Source organism: Pinus tabuliformis, chromosome 2_2 (assembly GCF_031772625.1).
Source record: "Pinus tabuliformis cultivar Carrire ecotype Pingquan chromosome 2_2, CPIR1, whole genome shotgun sequence".
Classification (NCBI taxonomy): domain Eukaryota; kingdom Viridiplantae; phylum Streptophyta; class Pinopsida; order Pinales; family Pinaceae; genus Pinus; species Pinus tabuliformis.
Genome location: NC_142300.1, coordinates 30,809,560 through 30,835,466, shown reverse-complemented (window position 1 = coordinate 30,835,466; position 25,907 = coordinate 30,809,560). Strand labels below are relative to the sequence as shown.

At 39.4% G+C, this 25,907-nt stretch overlaps 1 protein-coding gene across 2 annotated transcripts in view; it reads right to left on the bottom strand.

Annotated features, from left to right (window-relative positions):
* The window catches only part of LOC149191368 (magnesium transporter MRS2-F-like), a 437,743-nt gene extending 412,582 nt beyond the window's left edge, over window positions 1-25,161 (bottom strand). The window contains exon 1 of one of the 2 annotated variants that reach the window (XM_089404197.1): window positions 24,437-25,161. In XM_089404197.1, coding sequence (XP_089260323.1) covers window positions 24,437-24,883 — 447 coding nt within the window. In that variant the 5' untranslated portion in view covers window positions 24,884-25,161. The remainder of the gene's footprint in view (window positions 1-24,436) is intronic. The other variant, XM_089404198.1, reaches the window with a different exon arrangement.
* Window positions 25,162-25,907: the final 746 nt, after the last annotated feature.

The following is a 25,907-nucleotide window of genomic DNA, read 5'->3' as shown; positions in this document are numbered from 1 at the left end:
TAACAAAGATCTTCTAAGAATGGTCAGGAAATCACAATCCTGTATCAAAATTGGAGGCAGCACCAACTCGGCCTTCCTAGCCCTGATTCCGAAGGAGAAAGGAGCCACTGACTTTGGCAGATTCCGGCCTATTTCACTATGCAATACAAGCTACAAGCTGATCACCAAATTAATAGCCAATCGTCTCAAGAACGTGCTGCCGGATATCATACCGGAAAATCAAGGTGGCTTCATCAAAGGGAGAAAGATTCTGGACAATATTGTGCTGGTGCAAGAAGCAGTTCATTCAAGTTGCCAGCGAAAAGAGAAAGGAATGGTGATAAAGCTCGATCTGGCTAACGCCTTTGACAGGGTGAGACATGATTTCCTCTATGCTGTTATGGAGAAACTGGGCTTCTCTTCAACCTTCATCAGTTGGGTGAAAGCCTGCATTGCTGTCCCTTGGATAGCGCCGCTAGTTAATGGCCGTTCAACCAAGTTCTTCAATGCCTCAAGGGGTTTAAGACAAGGTTGCCCGCTCTCCCCGCTTCTCTACGCCATTCAAGCCTCGGTGCTCAGTTTTCAACTAAACTACTGTCAACAAATTCAATCTTTGCCTGGACTCAGAATGGTTCCCAACATTAAAGATATAAACCATGCCCAATTCGCCGATGATACCCTTCTGCTAGGAGGAGCGAGCAAAAATTCTGCAAGATCCTTTAAGAAGGAGCTGGATATCTACAAGGAGGTCTCAGGCAGCAAGATAAACTATCTAAAGAGCACCATATACAGCTGGAACTGCTCGGCCAAGGATCTAGCTGATATAGCTAGGCTTCTAGAAATGAAAGGAATTCAGACCTGGGAGTTTTTCAAATACCTAGGGATCCCAATCTTCAAATCCATTCCTAAAGTGGCCCACTGGATGCCAATGCTAGACAAAATAAAACTCAGAATCCAAGCTTGGGGAGCCACCTGGCTGAACAATGCGGGGAAAATTATCCTGATGAAATCAGTGCTCACAAGTATGCCGCTATACCATAACTCCATTCTGCTTGCTCCCAAAACTTTCCTCAGTAAATTGGACAGTCTGCTGAGAAGATTCCTCTGGGAAGGGGGGAAAAACAATGAAAAAAGACTTCATTTAGTCAGATGGGATACTGTCAAAAAGCCAACTCTGGAAGGAGGCCTTCACTTAAGAGATCCGGGAGCCCAGAATCTCTCCCTGGGCTCCAAAATTCTATGGAGCATTGTTGATGGGAAGACTAGCTGGAGCAAGAAAGTGTTGTGGAAAAAATATTTCAAAGGACAGCGGCTGAGATGCTTGGACCAGCCTCCAAAAACCCGGAAAGGCTCTCCGATCTTCAAACTTTGCCTATCAGCTTTGGAGCACTTCAGTCATAATCTTTACTGGATTCCAGGTAATGGGAAAAATATCAGAATTTGGGATGACCCTATCCTTGGTGATCAGCCATTAAACCAGGTTGAAGGTCTGACAAACATTAAAATATGGCTACAATCAAACAATCTGAACACCCTGTGGGACATCTCAACATGGACGGAGGAAGCTGGAAGACGGTGGGCTAGTTGGAATTTGGGAGAGGTCCCCCATCAGCTGCAGGTTGAAGCCAAGATTCTGCTCGACAAGCTTCAAGGGAAATCTCCAATTAAAGCATCAGCCAAAGACAAAAGAGGGTGGGGCTCCCTCTCAGGCAATTATACAGTTGCAGAAGGTTACAAAAGCAGGACTGCGATTCCTAATGTTCCCCCTGATCCAGCTCAATGGAGATTCATCTGGGCCTTTCCCTCGCTGCCCAAAATCGACTTCTTCTTCTGGACGCTAGCTCACAACAGCATTCTAACTAGAGATACTTTGAGAAAACGTGGAATGGAAGGACCTTCCAGATGTCCACTGTGTATGTCCGAGGAAGAATCCGCTAATCACCTGTTATTGCTATGCCCCTTTGCCCGTGAAGTTTGGAGGGGAGTCCTGAGAACAGGGGCTGACAAAGTCGAGATACCTGGTAATATTAACACCCTGCTTCACAACTGGGCCTCTTTAACTCCGTTTGATCTCTCAAAAAAAAGCCTCCTCAAAACAGCCTGGATGTGGACACCTAAATTTACTTGCTGGAAGCTGTGGTTGGAGAGGAACAATAGAACTTTCAGGGATGAGAAATGTACACCGGGCAAAATCATAATTAAAATCCAAGCTTTACTGGGAGAAACTCTGGACACCAAACAGGCAATAAAAAATGAAGCTGATCTGAACAGCGAGGAGGAGCTATGGCTCAAAGAACTGGTTCCACACTATAACACCAAGCCCCTGTCCCTTGCAATCCCCCATGCGAATTGGGAAATCCGCCTGGAAGAACAGATGTTTATTAAATGGCGCTCTGTCCTGGAGGAACATTGCCTCTTCTTCGATGGGGCCTCTAAGGGCAACCCAGGGGCTGCGGGAGGAGGTGGGGTTATTCTGAAACCGGATGGTTCCACTGAGCTCCGATTTCAATGGGGACTGGGCATTGAATCCAATAACAGAGCTGAGGCTTTGGCGCTGTGGCAAGGGCTCAATCTAGCTCTCAAAAGGAACATCTTGAAGCTGTCAGTCTTTGGAGACTCTAGGCTAATCATTCAAGCGCTGAATCTCAACACAATCCCCTCTCAGATCCTCTTAGCCTCCATTTTCAAGAAAATCAGACTTATTCTTCCCCTGTTCCAGAAAATAAATTTCTTCCACATTCTGAGGCATTTGAATGATCAAGCGGACCTGGAAGCCAACTTGGGCTCCACCCGAGACAGAAGATCTTTGTTAATCAATTTCGTCGAGGAAGACTGCATCATTCCTTAACCCACTGTATTCGATTTGCCTCCATTTTTCGCCTAGCTACCTATTTCAGTGGTCTCATTCTATCCAGAAAGCCTGCACCTATCCAGAAAGCAAAGACCGGGTAACAGGGTATTAATTTGACTGAAGTTGGTCTCTCAGATTTCATGTCCTCCACCCAGCAACGAAATTTAGGAAGAAGGCTCCATGTTAGATCATACGGATGGATTTCTGCTAGGATTTGCGCCCTCCTGCCGGGGCCCAGGATCGGTCTTAGAAGAGACATGCCGACTCCATGATTAAGGAACAGGGATGCAGAGGACCGAAAGGAAGAAGGCCCAAGGAAAGGTTAACGCGGACTCTGTAATCATGAAGGACAACCATCATTTCATGCCTGAGCAAGACCATTTAGAGCTGGGCGCAACGCAACTCAGTCATCTGGCAATCCGAGGATGGATCTCACCTGGATCTGGTTCATTAGAGAAATACGCTCCTGTGCATTAGCATTGTCAATTCAGAATCCGATGTAATGTTCAAGCACGCGGCAGCTGGTTTGCCACCCTAATTCCAATAACCGTTACAGTCTCAAAAAAAACAAGGTGCACACAATGGGGGAGTAGGTTTCTTGGTCAATGGACGTACCTACCTAGGAGGAGCATTGAGCACTTATAGGAGGGCACTTAGCCCGTGGAGCGTGGAACCATGTGATATTACATTGGAGGTTGGACACTTCACTTGAGAATACTTATGTGAGGAGGAGCACTGGAGCTTTGTAAACACATTGGTACAAATGAGAGTAGCATTATGCACATGTAAGTGCATGTGGCATACAATTAGAGAAGGAGCACCTTGTATGAGGACACTTATATAGAGTAATATTGTGGAAGAGGGAGCATTGAACAAATATTTTGTTGGAGAGTGCACCATTTTGAAGGAGGCGTTGAGCCCAAGGTCATGACTTGGAGGGTGCTTCACTTTAGGGGTTGTCTAAACCCGAGTTTGACACCAATACATCCTCGTATTGTATAGTGCTCTATGTGGGGTTTCCTTGTTGGTTACTTTTATGGACACATCCTTAATTTATGTTAGCCTCCCTCACCTACTTATATATTAAGGGAGGATAAAGCTCTTGTATTGACTCATGAGCATTGTACTCATCTTTGTGCTTGTCTTACAAATGTTAGGATTCATGAGAAAAACCTATGAACTAGACACTAGGGTTCATGAGGAAACCCTATGAGAGGATAAGAGATGTTTTTGGAGCAATTGCTCTCATGTGATGCTAGGGTTTTCTCTTGTGATGAATAGGGTTTGTGCTATACATGTAAACCTTAGAGAAGACCATAATAGTGATGATGATGATGCTACTTATGGCTCTTGTTGTAACACTAGGCTTTCCACGCTAGAAGAAGTCATAGAAAATGGAGCTAACACTTTGCATGATTTTAAAGCCTTGTTCTTTTAGGATATAAGGCTAGACAAATATCATGGAATTCATGTATTCTAGATGATCCATGGAGGTCTTGGTGCTTGTGAAGACCCATGGAGGTCTTTGAGGATTGACGATTCAAAACCTAGGATGGATGTTCAGATTTTGAGGCTAGCACTAGGGTTGTCTTTCCATGTACTTGTTTGATGAAACATGGCTAAGTTTTGCAAAAATTAAGGAAGACAACCACACTGTTGTGGAGATCTTGTTTCTTAGAAGCTTGTTGATGAAGCCAAGGAGGACTAGCAATGTCAATGGTGTTAATGCTTTCTTGTTGGATATCTTTTGTTGTGGCTAGGGTTTTCATAGTTTCCCTAGCTAGGGTTTTGGAGAGCTTGAAAGATTGTTCAGTATCTTTAATATATTGTTGGCATATGTTTAGTATCTTTTCTCTTGGGTTGCCTAATGTGTTGGGTCAAGTGTAATGAAATATTTTCTATTGTTTGTTTCTATATACTAATATTTTAGATCAGCCCTAAGGATAAAATTCAGAGGGACTAAATCTAGGAAACCTTCTTGTCAAGTGATATTTCTATTTTGCAGCAAAATTTGAAGAATGTATAAATTTCTATATGGTTTCAAAGCTATTTCAGTTGAGATCACCCTTTTGGTGAAGAGGGAGTTGGCATATCTGCTACATTGTACATAGGTGTAGTATTTGACCTTGTTGAGATTGATTAGGTAGCGAAACCCTATTGTGCTTAAGATGAGCACTTGCATCGATGAAAGATTTCATGGATTGTAACCCTAGTTACTCTTGTGATAAGAATATCCTTTCACCTATGATAGGTGGTAGATCTACAAAATGGATAGATGTTATGGATAATTTTCACCCAGTGTGATGCTTAGGACCTATGATAAATGGTTGATTTGTTCTATGGGTTGTTAGTATGTTTTACTTGTGAGAGGTGGTGGATCTACATGATGGTTCGCTGGTATGGTTTTATTTTCAGTGGATGAGATGCCTAGGATTAACTATAATGGATGGTTGATTTGTTCTAGTAGATGCTAGTATGTGTTCACTTGTGATAGGTGGGGGATTTACTTCATTGAAGGCTGGTATATGATCTATATTTCAACAAATGTGATGCCCAAGAAGACTTGGGATAAGTGGTTGATTTGTTCCAATGGATGCTAGTGTTTGAAGTGGCTTGATGCCTATGATAGGCATGCTTGACCATTTGATTGCTTTTTCAATTTTGGAGCTTGGGATGTGATGATTCATTCTATGACAAATTAATGATTATTGTTGCCTATTCTATTTTGGTTAAGTTGTGATTCAAGGGTTTACAAGAATGGAACCTTGCTTGGTTTTAGCAATTGTTATAAATGGAGGGAGTTTCCAGAATTATCACTTGGGGATAGTATTGGTTGTACATATTTTACTTTTGTGGAGAGATTGATCATGCATGTGATAGCCAGTGTAATATGGAGCTATTTTTGCTCTTGCACATTCGTACCTTAGTATGGAATCAATGATTGATTCTAGGCTTGCATATAATGGGAGTGATGAGTACCAATGATAGTGATATTGGATTCTCTCAAGCAGAGGAAGTTGATTGTGATGTTCCTCTCGCTTCAGGATTCTCTCAAAGAAAGGGAGGGTCCCTAGTTGAGGTTACTACTTTAGTTACCAAAGGCTTTGAGGTGCACGAGAGGAACTCTCCTACTCATAGTTAGATGATGACCCTTTTTGGGTTGTTCTTACTTCTTGCATGTTCACCATCCAAAGGCCAACTTGCATAATTGCTTTGTTGATTGCTTGCATTTTAAGAAATAACAAGATTTGCTAAGGTTTATACACTTAAGTATGAATCCTTAAATTTCCTCCTACCTTTGTGAGCAATGTTTGCTTGGTTGCTAGGGTGTGTGAACGTGTACTTGTGGGTATGAATCTTGCAAAGTAGGTATGATGTTCTATCATGACCAAGGAGGATTCTTTCAGCTTTGTGGAGGCACTAGAGTTACAGGTTGCATTTTCAAAGGGAGTTGATGGGCATTTTATAAAACACGTTTTTCATAAAGTGATATTATTAGCTTTTAGGGTTACTCAAAAAGTGTTTTCACCTTTGCTAAGAGATGTACATATGGATGGTGTAATGACCCACCTAAAATTATAGGGAACATAGGACTATAGCATGCATATGATAGCTACATATGCATGTATTGCATGTACTATACTAGTATATATATATATATATATATATATATATATATATATATATATATATATATACCAGTGTTGATAATATCGATATCGGGAAAATATCAGCGAGGGTCCAGAAAATATCTTATCGGCAATATCGGCGAAAATATCGGCAAATATCGGCAAGCATAAAAAATGCATAATATATTCATTTTTTTCAGATTTTTAAACATATAAAGCAATAACAACATGAAATAAACAGATTGGCACATAAATATGAAGAAAACACTGATATATATGATGTCAAATAGAAATGATATATCAAAGGCGATACCAAATCCTGCTGATCCCTGATAATTGTCCATTCAAGGACTCAAATGTGGAGAACCAATACAAAATAACATCACATATATAAAAGTATCTCATCATCATGAGTTACATGTAGCATAACAAATAAAACTAGCAGCTATCTATCTACTGCCCTCTCCCCCTTTTACGGGAAAACATGATGGGCTGTTTGCCAGGCCTGCCCCTAGTAGTAGAAGGCCCTGACCCTGCCTCTGCACCTAATGTCAAATAATGAGTGCTAGGTATGGAGCTATGCTCTCCTATATCTATAGCAGATGGTGTTGATGTTGATGCTCCCACAGTGTCCTCCTCCTCCTCCTCCTCCTGCTCCTCCTCTAAGTGCTACTGCTCCTCTGACTTCGAGTCCTCCTCTTGTTGCCCCTGCTCTAATGGATCATCTGCCACTGGCTCTAACCATGAAGGTGACTCCTCCAATATGGGCTCCTCAGACTCCACCCTCCACGGAGACAATACATCAATATTGTCTAAGGAATATGGATCCATTGGTGATTCTATTTGCCTCACTCGAAGTCGGATGTTGTAATGCACATACACCAAATCGTTGAGGGGTGCGAACTCCAACCTATAAGAGTGTCAAAAAAAGTAATGAGTCTTGACTCTTGACTCTTGACACTTGAAGGTCATAAATTAAAAATTAAAAATTACAATAAGTGTAATTGCTCAACTGAAGGCTTGAGTTCAAAGTTATACCTGTTGCGCTTTTTGGCGTGTATTTTCTTAAATACACTCCAATTGCGCTCACACCCTGAAGAGCTACATGTTTGACTCAAGATTCGTATAGTCAATTTTTGCAAATTTGGTGCCCTTGCACCATAGCTTCGCCACCAAATATCTACAACAAAATAATGAAATAAAAAAATTCAAAAAGTTAAAAGTTAAAACATAATTAAATTTAAAATTCTAATTTCTAATGAGTGATGACTTGTCACTTACGTGGCATGAAGAGGGTCCTTTCCTTAATAGCATCATCAAAGCCAAATAGACCAACACAATCCCGATAAGACCGTATCTCGCGATTGATTTTGCTACGAAGCTCAGGATCAGGTACCATCCTCTGAATACAGGAATGGAGCCCTTCCATCACCTCGCCATCAAAATCAAAGTTGCATTTGTATGAAAATGCGGGGTTGAGGAAGAGTGTTGCTGCATGAATGGGTCGATGAAGCATCCCTGTCCACCGACTATCGATCACATCCCATAACATCATCTGCCTATCAAGGCCAACAGAGCCCTTGTCTGCATAATAGGAACGAATGGCCTCCTTGGCCCTATCCATGCCCTCATACAAATAAGGCATTGCAGGCTTCTCTCCATCCACCAATCTAAGAACCTTTACTATAGGTTCGCTAACTGCACATGCTTCTTCTACTCCATGCCAAAATGTCTCAGAGTACACCATTTTTGCAATGGCTTTCCCATCAAGTCTCCTGTTGTATCTACAATTACGCCAATCATCAGACACAAACATTTGCTTCAACTCGAACTGACATCGAAGCAAAGACTGAAGAGTAATAAAGTTTGTGGCAAAACGTGTGATGGCAGGACGCCGCAACTCCTTGTTTCTAGTGAACCTCCTCATAAGGCTAAGAACAAAAGCATGGTTATAAATAAACTGGGGGATGCTCCTAGCCATATCAACTGCCTTCTTGATGAAGGAGAGTTTCCCCATATCCTCAAGCAACAAATGGAGACAATGCGCTGCACATGGAGTCCAGAACAATGTGGGATGCCTCTCCATAAGCATTCTGCCGGCAGACACATAATTAGTTGCATTGTCTATTATGACTTGCACCACATTCTGCACACCAATCTCCCGAATGAACCCATCTAACAACTCACATATCATTGTTGCATCTTTGATATGTTCTGATGCATCCAACGATTTAATAAACATGGTACCTTTAGGACAATGTACCAAGAAATTTAGAAGGGTCCTACCCTTCCTATCTGTCCAACCATCAGACATCACTGTGCATCCAGTGACTTCCCATGTCTTTTTCAACTCCGCCAATCTAGAGTTGATGTCCTGTTTTTCTGCTTGAAGAATTGGCCCCCGCAACTCCTCATATGTGACACTTTTGTACCCTGGGCCAGTGGGCCCACAACAGCAATCGCATCACACATTGGTTGCCAAAATGGATTGGTTTTTGTGATGTTGAGAAGTAAGTCGCTCCAAAAAATACACCTCCCCATGACTCTATCTGCTTCTTGCTTCTCCTTCTTTTTAACAAGCGATTTTATGCCAGGTTGTGCTCCAGCTCTTGTTCGTGGAACAAAAAATGATGACCTCGCACTCACACTAGCAGTAGCATGTGATGGTGTGCCAGTTGTGGAGCCCCTCCACTAGGCCCACTACCCTCAACACCAAAATCAGGAGAAGATATCCCGAAAGATCTACTTGCACGTTCAGCTTTGTTTCTTTCCGCCTCTTCCTTCTTTTTGTCCTTTTCTTCAATTGCCTCAAGAGATTTTTGTATAAGCTCCGGACTAGAAACTGTACAAACCCCAACATCATGTCCACTGAGTCTAGCAAGATGGTATTTCAGTCGTGTAATCCCACCTGTCATCTTGGTCCCACATAATTTGCATGTAAGATATGCACGATTTGTCCCACCATCAGGGCTCCCATACTCCCAAAATGGGTCCAAGGCTTTTGGCATATTTGTATTTTGTAGTGGGCTAACTCAAAAGGAAACCTAGAGCACCAAAAAAAAATTGGAATTAGTAACTTAATAAGTAATACAAAATTACAAATAACCACATCATTTTACAAAACAGTTTTAACTTTTTTGGCTACATTATTTGCAAATTTGCAATTTTGCAATGGGCATGAAAAAAAGAGCAGACTTAAAAGTTAAAAGGGCAGTGAGCTTGTATCATGCAATAATTGCCACTTTAACCAAAGATGCCAAGCAATGAAAGAGCCTAACAATGCAAATGATATGCCAAGGCACAGTTTACAGACTTTCTATATTATTTTTGTAACATCTCATCACAGTGTCGGCCATACTTTTTTGTTTGTATGGGGTTGTTTATCCTTCACTGAAGGAGACCCCGGGTTTCACATGATACGTTGATTTTTGGACTTTAACATCCTCCCGGGAGGATGACTTCTACAGGTTATCAAAACAGCAAATAGCTCCCTGATGGTTGAGCAGTGTATGAACATATGAGCCACAGCATGGCTTATGAACAATTTGTATGTAAACTTTTTATAAGATCATAATAAAAAGTTTTGCTTTTTTCCTCGGAAAAATGATATGCCAAGGAAATGAGGTGACTGTATATCACTTATTATATCACTGTTACGTAATTATACCACTGTTGGAGGTGCATTATTAGACCTCGGTATTCAACAAACAGTCCTCCAAAATTCACTTGTATGACACCAGTCTTTCAGACAAGGTTCCTTATGAATTAGATTTATTTCTTCATTAATTTATAGAGACTTTAGAAGCCAACTTTAACCATTGTTAACTTATTACCAGAGATCCAAATCATTCATATTAAACGTTGAAACTAGCATGTCAATCCAAAAAATTTATGAAAAAAAGGCTAAACATTGACTCACTGACTAACAAATGAATGCAAATGATTTCTCAATATATTATGGTGACTGTTAATTAGTTTTCTGGCCACTATTTAGATGTATTATACCACTGTAAAGATGTAAACAATGTTTCTCGAAGCTGCAAGTGAAACAGTGAGGAAGAGAGAGGGATAAGGAGGCAAACTTAAAAGTTAAAAGTTACAAATAGCAGTGCAGTATTATTTGGCAACAGACTCCACTTTCTTGCTTAATGATTTGCTATCTTGTATTCAAAATAATGTTCATGTGACTCCTCTTTGGCAAGCATGGTATGATGCTAGAGTCATCTCAGATTCTCAATTGAGAGGAAGCCCCATCAACTTTCCTGTGCTTGCAAGTTTTATGTGAAATTTTATAAATTTATTGTGCTTGATATTGAGCACCGGCCACTAGTTGCAAGCAAGAAAACAAAACTTGGGATTGAGAAACTTAGTGTTTTGCAAGCACCATATCAGTTGAATGTGCAGCCCAATCTGATTGACAAAGTAGAGTTTTGGGGTGGAGATTCTTCATCACTACGTATGCCAACACTTATTAATGAATCTATAAAATTAATCACTATGAAATTATGAATCACTATGTTTTGCAAAGAGTTTCAATGCATCTCTCTCCTACACACTATGATGATAAATTTAAAACCCTTGCATTTTGAAATGGAAAACAAAAACCAAGCAAAATGATTGTAGGGAAGAATGAGATTGTCTCACTGTCCTTGGCACTTGCAGCTTAGAGAAATCTTCGTTGTTGGTGGCAAATTGGCAATAATGGCTATGGAACGTTCAAACCCTCCATGGCAGCAACCACATTCCTTCTCCAACGCTCAGAAAAACAAAGTGAAATGAAAAAAACCAAAAATCGAATTTTATAGGCCGCGCGGAAAGATTTCACTGTCACTGGGCGATATTTTCCGTCGTCGCGCGATATTTTCCGAAATATCGGCGATATTTCGGAAATCGAGCGATATTTTCAAAACCTTAAAATATCGCGATATTTCCGAATATCGCCGATATCTCGGCGATATTATCAACACTGATATTAACTGGTTATGAAAATACCTAAGTATAAAGTAAATGGTTTCATTATCGAAATACTAAGTAAAAACCTAACTCTCAAAAGTATATATATTGAGTGGGGTACTTAATGTGTGTACCACCATCATAATGTATTAACTATATTATATAAAATAAAAAGGGAAATGTAATATATTGTACAAAATACGAAGAAAGTATAAAACATATATATATATATATAATAAAAGAAACTATCATATGTATCTGCAATTAAACATATATAACATAACACATATATGGGTATATAACATATTTAATGAAAAATGGAATTAAAAAAAAAAATATATATATATATATATATATTTGTTATTCAAATTAAAACTAAAAGAAGTCATAATATACTATATTAACTAGAGGTAATACATTCAAAATAAATATAACTCTTTACGACATTTTAAGTCATGCTATCACGATAAAGTAGTGACCTCAAATAATAAATCCACCGTATTCAAGGGCAAGAACCGCCTACAAATTCATGAGAAAATTGAATGAAAGGCAGTGGAGAGATGGGGCGGTGGAGGAACCTCAGCAACTAAAGGAGAAAGGAAAGGGGAGAACAGGGGAGAGAGGAAAACACGAAGGGAGGGTTTCATTTCTAACGGTGGGAGAAGCAAGACCGTAATCATACAGATAGAAACATAGAGGCTTGAGCAATTGTTCTTGGGTTTTGGGCACGGGGACCAGAAGATGTTATTTCAAAGTCTGTTGGGTCTGGAAACCAGATAGGTTGAGAGGAAAAGGGTCGGTTTGGTAACAGGAGCAGGAGCGGGAGCAACAACATCGCAAGAACATCCCCAAACAAAATTTCAGGTAAGTACTTGCTAATGATTTGTTAAATTTTAAGAATGTCTAGTTGATTCATAAAATTAGGGCTTCATTACTGGATAAATGGTAAAATTATGGCTTTTCATTCTGCTATTTAGATTGTCAAATTTTACTCTATCGTTATGTTATAAAATTAGGGCTCTTCATATGGCTCGGTTTGAGTGGATGCCTAACATTGGTTAGAGTGTTGGATTGGTCTCGTTGCCGATGAGGTTCTTACCCTAATTAACATGTTCACTAACCCATTGGGTGCACATAACGAGCGAGTAGGTTTCTTCATTAGTGGAGGTGCCTACCTAGGAGTGTTGTGCACTTGGAGAAGGGAAATTGAACCTTAGAGCTTGGGACCGTGTGACATATACCTTGGAGGTTGAACACTTTACCTAAGGATGCTTGGGTTGAGGAGTATATTTCATGGTGGTTGGTGATGGACCCAAACACATGTTGAGGAGGAGCACTAGAGCTTTGTGACACATTTGTACACATGAAAGAATCAAGCCTTATCTTATTAGGGTTTATGGTGGATTTAAAAATAATTTCCATTTTTTAGTTCAAAGGGTCCTATGCTTCTTTTAAAGGCTTAGGTCAGCCAATATACACTAAAAGAAGGTCCTCAAACACATACAATCAGGACATTACACCTTGTTGAAGTAAACTAGCAAGAAAAATCAGAAATTGCAGTAATACACTAATTTATAACAACAAAACCAGTCCCAAAATCTATGATAATAAAGTGAAAAATTAAGTTTTATGATGAAAGTAAACAAGAGAATAAATAACAACAATTTTCCGTGACCTGCTTTTGTGGCCATTTGTTGGACATTAATAAAATTATCTTATCCCATTTTATTAAAAACCTAGACATCAACCCTAAATTATAGCTAAAAAATACACCTTAAATGACACATTTGGTTTTCCAAAAGCAAAAAGAAATAGAAAGACCATGCATCATGTTACCACGAAAACCCACACTTCAAAAGATGTTCAAAGTCCAAAAAAATTGCAACCCTAGGGGCACTTGGGAGAATTTCCCACTATCACCTCTGTAATCTTCCCTCTCACTTTAGGTTGGCTTTCTTTCAACAAAGGGAAAACCATAAATAAGACCAATAATCTATCCCTTAAGAGCATATCTAAAATCAGGTTAGAGCAATGTAATGTTTTGGAGTCTTTTATAAAGATGAGAGAAGCCAAGGAAGACGTAGTGCCTTCTCCTTTGGGTAATGGATTCAAGACAATAGTATCATGGAGAATCTTGATAATAAGATAAAGAAATCAGTAAATTTATGTAGCACATAAACACTATCATTTAGATAAATCACATTAACGTAGGCACTTGGGAGTATTTCCCACTATCACCTCTATAATCTTCCCTCTCACTTCAGGTTGGCTTTCTTTCAACAAAGGGAAAACCACAAATAGGACCAATAATCTATCCCTTAAGAGCATATCTAAAATCAGGTTAGAGGAATGTAATGTTTTGGAGCCTTTTATAAAGATGAGAGAACTAGAAGCCAAGGAAGACGTAGTGCCTTCTCCTTTGGGTAATGGATTCAAGACAATAGTATGATGAAGAATCTTGATAATAAGACAAAGAAATCAGTAAATATATGTAGCACATAAACACTATCATTTAGAGAAATCACATTAATGCATAACACTGAGTGAAAAGCTCATAGAGATACAATTTCACCTCCAGTAATCAATCAACAACTCTACCATGCAATCATCAATGAAAAAACAAAAACAAAAAAGAAAAAGGAGGGAACATGCATCATGTTACCACCAAACCTACACTTCAAAAGATGTTCAAAGTCCAACAAGAATGTGCAACCATAGGATCACTTTGGGGTATTGTACATCATCACCTAAACAATCTTCCCTCTCACTTTAGGCCAGCTCTCCTCTGACGCAAGGGGAAAAACCCTAAAGAAGACAAATAACCTATCCCTTATGTAAAATCTAAAAATCGAGATAGAATAATGTATGTTTTAGAGTTTTCTTATATAAGATGGGAAAATTCGAGCAAGACCTTGTGCCTTATCCTTTAAGTAATGGAATCAAAACAATAATATGATGAAGAAGCTTGACAATGAGACAGAGAAATCAACAAAGTTATGTAGCACATAAACTCTACAAAATAGACAAATCACATTGATGCATAGAACTGAGTGAAAAACTCATGAAGATACCATCTCACCTAAAATAAACAATCAACAAATATAACATGCAATCATCAATGAAAGAGAATGGCTAGGCAGGCTTAAACAAAAATAATAAGTAGCAATATCTTCATTACAATATCAAATTACATCAAGAGATAAGAGGATGGAATGTTTGATATAAATCTTCTCTTTAAAGTACAAAACAACCAACAAATTGTGTAAATAGCTCCGAAAAGATAAATTTACCAACACATTTACAATGGCAGCCCCAAAAATGAAGATGACTTAAAAAATAACAACATATTTGGCCTCTTGGAGGTTTTCCCTCCCTTCGTACATGAATGTCTCCTTTCCTTTATATCCTTCAAACTTCAACTAACTCCTCTCCCTGTCCACCCTCCCACCCCTTTATCCACCTGTACCACCTTCCTTTTTGATAGAGATTATGTGGACACCTACAATACCCACCTCAAGATGTTGCTCCCTCCCATCTCTAACTTTAGAGCCTTAGACACAACCACAACTAAATACGACACACTTTCCACAACCATCATGGAAGCAACCCTTGAATCCTACCCCCATTCCACTTCCAAGCCTCACCCTAAAACTACCATCGACACCTATCCTATGAACCATTGGTTTGATGATGAATGCAAATCTTTCCATAAGCGCCTACACCTCATGCTTACACAAAACCCATATCCCTCCCCTATCCTCCATGAAGCTTACTATAGACTACTTCGCCACAAAAAACAAACATTTCTCTCCCAATGAAGACAAGAACTTTGTGATGCTCTCTGACACTCCCTAAAAGCCTTTTGGTGGGCCCTCTTTCCTAGACATCACACCTACTCTCCCTGCCTTGACCCCCATACCATGTTCTCTCACACCACCACCCTTTATGACATCCCTCAACAACCCCCACCTATATCCCCTCCCCTCCAACCTTATGCCACCTCTTCTTTGAAATGGCAATCAGGAGAGCAGCCAGAGCTTTGACTACCAACAGAGCAGTTGATGAGGATGGGTTTCAGGTTGAATTCCCGAAGCATGGCATCCAACCACTTGAGTCATATATTGTAAACCTTTTTAGCCATGTTGTTTGTTTAGGCTTCTCCCACTCCCAGACAAGACACATCATCCATATGATCCACAAACCTCGGAGTAGTTATTATCCAAATAACTACATGACTATCATGGTGGGAAACACATTCTCCAAGATTTATGCCACAGTTCTACACTAGTGGCTTTTTGAGGAACTGGAGAATCGACATCTCAGAGCTAGAGGACAAGCAAGCTTCCACCCATACTACTAGACGATTGATCACACCTTCAACCTCAGAGCCATCATTAATTACACCCGCAATTGCTCTTCGCGGGTTTATAGTTGCTTTGTAGATTTCTAGAAAGCTTTTGACACGATTCTAAGAGAGGCATTATTCCATTGACTCCATGACATTGACATATCAGAGACCCTCTTCATTGTTATCATGAGACCCTAGGCGTCAATATTGGGGCACCCCAATATGGCTCATGGTATTTCAAACTTCATTCAAAGTACGATTGGGGTGAAGCAGGGGTGTCGCCTCTCTTTGACTCTCTTTGGGATTTATATTGATGAGCTCGAATATTGTTGAAAATAGTAGCGAGAAATTGATTCCTTGATTTGTGCCTTAATTCAAGGAGTCAAATCAAGTTTCTTCTTTGGCATGCTAGATTTCCTAAATCATAGGAGATTTCCTAAAAATTAGGACAAGCTATGTAGCGGTTAACTAATGTGTTAAAGTAGAAGGTCGAGTTCACTATCTTCTAGTGCGAGTTAATTGAGGAAAAGAACTAGTGTTTGAGTCTCAAGTTTTAGAATTGAGATAGAACGAGTTGCATGAGTAGTTAACTCAGTTAACTCAATCAATCACAAAAGCAACTTACCTCAAATTGAAATTTGCTAAATTTAGCCATTCGAATTGCCTTTAAAAGGAGGAACAAAAGCACTCATTGTATCATAATTGAGCACGGATTTGTGTGAGCTTGTGAGAGAAAGGTGCCAAGAGTTCTTGTGCGAATTGTTGGAGAGGAAAGCAATTCCTCAAGGAAGTGCGCATAGAAATAAGAGGATTTCCTATTTAATATGGGCTACTAGTGTGCATGAAAATAGGAGGCAGGATCAGGGATCAAGCAAGTGTTTCAAGCCTGGTCTAAGACAGTGAGAACCATTGTATTCTCTAGTGAAAAAAAGATTGTTTGTAAGAGATCTATTGCTCATTGTTCTTCAATAATATTCTCAGTCAAGCAGAGGGTTTTCCCAAATGGGTTCCCTAGAAAAATTGTGTTATTCTACTATGTGGTTGTGTATTTATTTATGTTCCTATTCCACTACAAATTGAGTAGAGAAATTTTCTGTCTGTATGAAAAGAAACTCATTTTCAAATTGTTCATATTAGCAGTTGAACAATTTTGTGGATTTTCTACATGGTATCAGAGTTGTGAACAAAATAAACACTAGCATGAAGGAAAACAGTTTATTGTTTGACAACAGAAATCAGTTTTTCAAGAGCAGTTCCTTGGACACACAGCATGGCGTACCAAGGACTCAAAGTTGATCATTGTCTAGAGGGAGCATCGAACTTCATCTCTTGGAGAGGGATGATTATGATAGTGTTGGAGGATAATGGTGTGAGAGAATTCATGAAGAAAGATGTCCCAATGCCTCAAGATCCGCAACAATTGGCCCAGCATACTAAGAATGATGTAAAGGCTAGGAGGATTATTCTAGAAGGGGTTAAAGATCATATAGTGCCTCATATCCATGAGAAGAAGACAGCTTATGAGATGTACGATACCATCCTGAAGCTATATTAGAGTACTAGTGATACCAAGAAGCTTGCTCTTAAGGAGAAGCTAAGGAGTATCTGAATGAAACAAGGTGAGTCCATTACCACATATCTTACTAGATTCACTCAGGTTCGAGATGAACTAGGTGGTGTGGGAGTAGTTGTATCTAATCATGACCTTGTGAATTTTGCCTTACTTAGGCTTCACAAGTCTTGGAAAGGGTTTCAGGATGTTGTTAGTGGGAGAGAGAACTTTCCAAATTGGGAAAGGATTTAGACTGACTACACACAAGAAGAGATTCGAAGAGGAACCTTAGAAGGGAGATCAGTCAACACTAAGGACGAGGAGAATTTTGCTCTTGCAGGAAAAGCCAAAGGCGAGAGAGACAAAGGGAAGGGCGATCCAGTCAAAAGGGTGACAAGAAGAAGGATCTAAGTAAGATCAAATGTTTCCATTGCCATGATTTTGGACATTATGCTAATAAGTGTCCTAATTAGAAGAAGAAGAAGAAGAGGTCGAATAAGGAGCATGTTGTTGCATCAACTGAGGTAGATGGATTTGCCTCTCAGTGTGAGAAGGATTTCTCATTGATAGCTTGCATGGCAAGCTAAGTAGGAAGCAACACATGGTATATTGATTCAAGAGCATCTTTCCATATGATCGGGAACATGGAGTACTTCAACTAGCTGGAGGAGAAGGATTTGCAAGTGCATATCGAACTTGGAGATAATGGCAAGTATGCAACCAAGGGGTTTGGTACTGTCATCTTTGAGAGGGAGTCTGGGAACTTTCTCCATATCAGGGATGTTCTCTATGTTCTAGGGCTGAAGAAGACCCTGGTTTTAGTAGGGCAAGGGATATGATGTCATCTTCGACAGAGGTAAGGCATACCTCAAGCATCTAGCTTCTGGATCAATGAAGTAAATAGGTGCAAGGATGAAGAACCTTTACAGGTTGCAAGTGGAGTCTTGCATAGCCTTGAGCAGTAAGGCAGATGGTGAGCAGAGTAGAGATATTGGAGAACTTTGGCACCGATAGGTGGGACACTTGCATCATGGGGCGTTGAAGATTCTTCAATAGATATCCACAGAATTACCAGCATGCAGCTTTGATAAGAACAAAGCGTGCAAGGGATGCACGCTTGGCAAGTATGCCAAGACTTCTTTTCAAGGCCTAGATAGCATAGCCAAAGGTATTTTGGAGTTGGTGCATTCAGATGTATGTGGACCCTTCTCCTCTCCTTCTCTTATGAGACACAGGTATTATGTTACTTCCATTGATGATTATTCTAGTAAAACTTGGATTTATTTGATAAAGAAGAAAGATGAGGTCTTAACCAAGTTCTTGGAGTTTAAGATCTTAGTTGAAAACCAGACAGGGAAGAACATCAAGGCAATGAGAAGTGACAATGGTGGAGAGTATGTCTCCAATGCCTTCAAGGGGTTGTGTGCAAAGGAAGGCATTAGGAAAGAGTTGATAACACCTCATAACCCTCAACAGAATGGGGTGACTAAGTGGAAGAACCATAGCCTTGTTGGAGCATCCAAGGCCATGTTGCATGATTAGGGATTGCCTATGTTCTTGTGGGCAGAGTCATGCAACACTGTAGTATTTCTGCAGAACAGGAGTCCGCACAGCGTTCTTGGATGAGTTACACTAGAGGAGGCTTTCACAGGCAAGAAGCTTGATGTTTCACACTTTCGAGTCTTTGCCACAAGAGTTTATTGCCATGTGTCCAAAGATAGCAGGAAGAAGTTGGAGCCCACGACAGAAAAGGGCATTCTCGTTGGGTACAAAGAGACAGCTCAGGAAGACAGTCTTGAGACGGGATGTGAGGTTCGAGGACCACAGAGCCTTGAGAGGGATCAAACAACACTAACTTAGATGGAGGAGCAAGGAGCATCAAGGAGAGAAAATTTGACCCAAGAGGCAATTTGCACTAGTGAGAAAAGAGAGAAAGAGAGAAAGGGGTGTGAATTAGTGGAAGGTGGGGACCACAAAGGGAGAGAGGGCTAACAATTATAAATAGAGCTTGGAGGCCTCCATTTGGTATCTTTTGTTATTTGATAAATCAAAAATTAGTTCTCTTGAGTTGCTTAGCCAAGACAACCCATGTTGTTCAGCACAAGGAATTTCTGAGTGGGAATTCCACCCTCATTTCGGAGAACTTCGAGTGTCTTCCTAGTGAGGCAATTTGGGGAGTCCAATTCAGGATTTCCACAAAGTTTATTGCAGTTATTCACTTAGTTTTGCACAATCCTTAGGCACAGAGGCAGTTTGAGTTGCTCATTGGAGGATCAGCTATTGTGGGTTGGAGTTCTGGCTATTTTTGCAAGTGGCTTTCTCTATTGATGCCGGTGATTTTGTAGTGGATTTGCAGAGTTGAGATCAACATTACTTGTGAGCCAAATTCGTTAATTTTGGCAGTGCGCAGACTTTCCTGCAAATAGCATGCACACGCATTGAGAGAAAGTTGATTCACAAAGAAAGGGGTTGGAAAAAGGTTGGGTTTCTAAAGTTAAATTTGTAGGAGAGCGTGAGGAAATTTCCAGTGGTGGATTTGGGCCTAATTCAGCAATATCAAAACTATGGGGCATTTTCTGGCCAAATTGGGTAATTCGCACTTGTTGGGGATCAATGGATTCAACCCAAATCCTTTTTGGGTGTTTGTGGGTTTATTGAGAGGATTCCCCAGCTAATTTTCAAAAAAAATCTAAGCAGATTTGAGGGTTGAAATCTCAACTCCATTCCAGCAACAACAACAATATTTCCAGAGCAAAGTGCAGTTATTAGGGGCAAGCTATTCTACCACTTGGATCCATGAGATATTTCTAGGTTTTGTTGGGCATCTTGTGAGGAGGCCACACGTCAAGTTTCAACTCATTTTGAGCACTCTTCAAGGCAGATATTACAGTTCCATTTAGCAGCCAGCAATAGCATGTTTTGGGCAAGACGCAATTTTTGGTGGAGAACCTCTCCGGCACTTGAGTATTTGTTAATTTCAGGCAACAATGGTATGTTCTATGCTTTAGAGCAATTTTACTTCAATTTCTTTATGAGCCTAATACCAATTTCAGTATAGCAATCACATAAACATGTAAGTAAAATGTTGCTAGAACATAAACATAAACAGTAGAAAACAAGCCAAGACAAGAGGACACAAGATGTGGCACCAGCCAGGGACAAACCCCAATGTGGGGAAACCCTTGATCAAATCTTCTTGTAGTCTTCAATAGTTCAGCGGAGAGAGAGAGTACAATTTACAAATTCTGATAATTTATAACAGCAGCAAAAGAGCCCTAACCAGAAAAGTCAACACTGGTCAACAAGGAAGACTTGACCCTCAAAGATTCAGTCAAATTCAGTCAACTTTGGCCTCCAAACAGCAGGGAAAAACAACCCTCAAAACAGTCGAATTCTGCCAAGTCAAAGTTTGATCAAACAGTCAACCTACGGTCAGCCCTAACCACAGTCAACGTTGGTCAAACAGTACGGATTGCCTCAATTTTCTGTGCCCAAAAATGCGGCCTACCCAAACAGAATTTTCCCCAACAAAAACACAGTCAAACAAGTCAACGTTGGTTGGTCAACACTGGTCAAACCCTTCCTGAAATTCAGTCAACATTGGTCAATGTCCAAAACAGAAAATTGTTGGTCTTTCCTTCGCATGTGTGGAGAGAGAAGCTACCCAAAAATCTGTACCCAACCAAATGAGGAGAGAGAGATGTGTGAAGAGGAGTGATGTCCAAATGAGGATGAGGCATCATGTATTTATAGGCAAGCGTTGAAGATGAATAGACGTGATTGTTGGGCTTCTGACCCTACATGAGTTTGTTGGTCGACCTTGACAATTTATCAATAATCAAAATAAATTCATAATTTCATTTGTACATGTCAGAATCGGATGATCTTTAGATCAATCCTACACCTCTCCGAGAGAGGAATCTAAAAAAATATTAGTGGTCATAAATAAGATGACCCATGTGGAGTTTGTCCCTAGTTGCCAATTTTAATAGTATTGTACTCTCACCTAGGTTTTGCATAGCTTACAGTAGCGAGCCCAGGTTCTATCTTTCTTATCATCTGATGTACTCATTTCTCTGCATTAATAAAATGGCTCAGTTATTCGCCCTATTTCTTGTGTTTTATTGACTAGTGCATGTGTAGTAAAATTTATTTGCTATAGCCTAGTTCATGTGCATATTATTAACTGTAGATTTCAATATGGAATATTACACGCCTTTAGTCACAAACTAGAGGAAGGTGGATGCTAGCACAACAAAGCGAGTGGATGCTACAATATACATGCAACTCATCTAGTTATTGATGTATCTTGTTAACACACGACCTGATATATGTTTTGCAGTCAACCAGCTGAGACAATTCATGGTGGAACAGAACAGAGTTCACTTGGTTGTTGCGAAACATGTGTTGAGACATCTCAAAGGCACAGTGGATTATGGATTGTGGTGCTAGGAGGTTGATGGACTAAGGCTTGAAGGCTTCACAAACGCAGATTGGGCAAGTTGTTCCACAGATAGGAAGAGTACTTCAGGTGGCATCTTCAACATTGGGTCAGCAGTTGTTTCTTGGTAAAACAGGAAGTAGAGATCAATTGCACTCAGTTCAACAAAGGCCAAGTACATGGCCGCTAGTTTGGCAGCATGCAAGGCTATTTGGATGAGGAAGTTACTTGTGGGACTTCTAAGACAAAGGATGGAGGCTACATGATACACTGTGATAATCAAAGTTGCATCAACCTCTCTGAGAACCCAATGTTTCATGATTGCTCAAAGCATATCGAGATCAGGTATCATCATCTCAAATATTGTGTGCACAAAAGGATAGTGAAGCTACCATACACTCCAACAGGGGAGCAGACAGCAGATGTCTTGACCAAGGCATTGGCAAGAAGTAGTTTTGTTCATTACAAGGATAAGTTGGGAGTCGTACAGAATCCCTTCCTTGCTAAGAGGGAGTGTTGAAAATAGTAGCAAGAAATTGATTCCATGATTTGTGCCTTAATCAGGGAGTCAAATAAAGTTTCTTCGTTGGCATGCTCAATTTCCTAAAAGAATATGATGATATCATTTCCCAATGCCTATATAGCTAGTCAAGAGGATCCCTCTCTACCTTATTCTAGTATCCTAACTAGAGATGTCTGGACCTCGTCATCAAGGAGATATTTAGACACAAATCTCAAATCCTACATACCCCGCCTAACTCAGAGACAATTTGGACAATCACATCATACTTCCAAGTTGATCCAAATGATCGGATCAACAAGCAACGAGCTAAGTTCCAAGATATTTCATATAGTAGAACACTAAGACCTCAAGACTTCCCTCAGCCTGCCCTCCCCCCCTTTGTGAGGCCAACGGGTACCCTCCAAACTTTTACAGAGCTGCCAAACAACACATCAGTTCACTCACACCCAGTTAGAGGATTTAGTACCAGACGATACCCAAACAAGGCCCTCACAATTTTGAATTGTGTCTCCATAAATTTAGAATGTGCCTCAAATAATGTGAAACAACATCCTCAATGGATGATATGCATCAAAATACATAACTGACCCCCAAATATGTGGAAAGGTGCCACCAGAAGTGATATATGCATCAATATATAACAAACAAATCCACCTAGACTAAATTTCCTTCAATCATATGAAAGAATGAGACCCACCAAACCAACACTAATTCATCTAACACCTTGGCCTAACCATGAATAATTAGAAGGACCGGTCTAACCATGTATAATGAGTAGGACTTTCATTAGACAAGGTATACCAAGTAGAGCAGCCCTCTTTGGTCTGATCACGACCTGCATCTGCCATCAAATTCCAAGAGTATAAAACTGCTAGCACTGTGATGCTGAGAAAGAGGCCCTCTAAAAGTGTGAAATGAACCACGCATTTTCAGGTTACAACACATCATCTGGAGTTTGTAGTTGTTGCACTTTTTATAAATTTACACAAAATATCTGTCGTCTTATGGGATTTTTCCGTTGCAGATTCCAGATATCATTTGTAAATAATAATGGATTGCAGTCTGTTATATGCAGTGATCTTTCTATATTTGCTCTAAATTGCATTACGGCAGACTGTTATATGAAGTGGTTTTTCTATATATGCTCCAAAAAATATTGCAGGATGTTATTTGCAGTTCTTTTTTATATTTGCTCCAAAAAACAATGTTGCAGGCTGCTGTATGCAGCAATTCTTCTATATGTACCTAAAAAAACAATATCGCAGGTTGTAATATGCAGTGGTTCTATTTTTTATTTGGATGTTTTGTTTTGCAATTGACACTCATTCTTTCACAATGGTAGGAAAACGACCAATGCCAGAATCAGATAAATGTTCAGCATTGATTCTTTGAAAAACCCTCAGAGTAATTTCTTTAAATAGTCTTGCAAAATAGTATTTCGGAACTTATCTGAAAAGTACTCCTTATGTGATGTTGTGCTCACATAATAAATCACTTTCAGATTGTTACTGAATTTTTCTTTTTCTTTTTGGGAATAATAGTTGGAAAGTGACCTCATGTAAATTTGGCGATTCCTAAAAATGGTAATTTTCAAGCAAATTCAGTATTTTCTATATTTGTTCTTTAATGTTTTGTTTCGGAATCGACTTTGGCATATTTTCGACATTTTTAAGAAACTTATTGATGAAGGAACGGGATCAATGCTGAACTTAAGGTCAACGGCATTTATCAGAAAACCTTCCATTTACATGCATCTGATCAAGAACCTATAATTTAAATTCATCTAGATATATTTTAAACAAAGCTTAATTTTGCTAGCGGAAAAGATAAAAACATTTTTATTTTTCTGAATCCTATAAAATGGATCGTCCAAAAGAGTATAAATTCATGAGATTAGACTTTACAGATATTTTTTTTTAAATATGAATTTAAAGAAGCAAATTATCGAATTATGTTTTCTTTTCTGAAGATTAAACGGGACTTATTTCTTGGAAGGGCAACAAAACGGATCGTCCAAAAGAGTATATAAATTCATGATGCTTCATTTACAGATGATTTTTTTTTATATGAATTTAGTCTAGCAAATTATCGAATTCTGTTTTCTTTTTCTGAAGGTTAAACGGGACTTATTTCTTTGAAGGGCAAAGACGAGCAAATTACCCGTTGCGGCGGCATCCAACAGCCGACAGGCAACCGGCGCTGAAGGTCATCTGCGAAGGGAGCGACGACAGGATCCTTTGAATTGAGCAACAAAACTTCGTCTGAAGTAATAATGGCCTTTATATGCTCTAGATTTATGACAATGGCGCGCTCCCGCCCGAGAATTGTAGAAGGATAGGAAAGCACAGGATCAAGAATGCGTAAATCCCGAGCAGGAAGTCCTGCGCGTCGCATGATTACATGTTTGCCGACCTCGAGCAGCTCGGCATTCCCTGTGGCCTGTATCACCAGCCATGACCTCAATCCCCCGGTCCCCTTCCCCTTCTTACGTGATAATGATATTGCTGCATTTATGCGACGCCCCTCCACCAAGAACGAATCCTTCTCTTTTTCTGCCATTGCTGCGGACGGGCTGCTGATTTTGTTGGACGGGATTCGGTTCCTCATGCTTTCCTTCTCTGAGTCTTCTCAGTCAAAGTTTTTTGGGTTCCTCGATCCTCGCTCCCTTTCCTTTTGCTTTTAATCCATGAGACACTCAGGCAGGCCAGCCTTCGCTGCTGTGCTTTGAAACTATCTTTGAAGAATCCACAGCTCACTAGCCCATACAGTAAGTCAACGTGCATATTTTATTCATAAACGACCTTCGCGATTTTTACCAACAGAGGAATGGCTGGCCCGACCAGTGCGGGGCTTCAATGTAATCGTTCAACCTACATACGTCTTTATTTGTCCATTTTATACCTTTCGCTTTTCTCTGTGTTTTATTTTTATTTTATTATAAATTTTTAAAGGTGACGTATCATGTGAACTCATCGACCTAAATTTATTTGATTGGATGGGTTGAACATCTCTTTTTTAAAGAATTTGGTGGGTTCAACATTTCTTTTTTTAAAGGGCCGTTTGAATATTTATTATTTAATTTTTTACATATCTTTAAGTCTTTAATCTATAAATTAATTTTATATTATATTTTGCTTACATAACTTGCAAAATCAGGGAGTAGAATCCAATTGGATTCCGTATAATAAGGGCCATATAAAGGCGAGGTCATGGTGTAGAATCCTATTCGACCCCGTATAATAAGAACCGTATATTATAAAGAAGAAAAAAATTAAGTTGCATTCATTGCGGTCATAAAAGGTGTTTAAGTGTGTCTTTTTTTAATATTAATTTAATAAAAGGTCTTTAATTATGTTTATTTTTGTAATTTTAATTTAATGAAAAGTGTTTAATTATGTTTATTTTTTAGTATTAATTTAATAAAAGGTATTTAATTATATTTATTTTTATTTTTAATATATTTTTTATTAATATTATTTTTATAATTTATTTATCAATTTCATATTAAGTAGAAAAGGAATTATCTATCTCTTTTATATTAAAAAATATTTTTCATATTTCTTTAAAAAGGAATTATTTATCTCTTTTGTACTTAAAAAATATTTTTTATATTTGTTTTTAAAAGTATTCA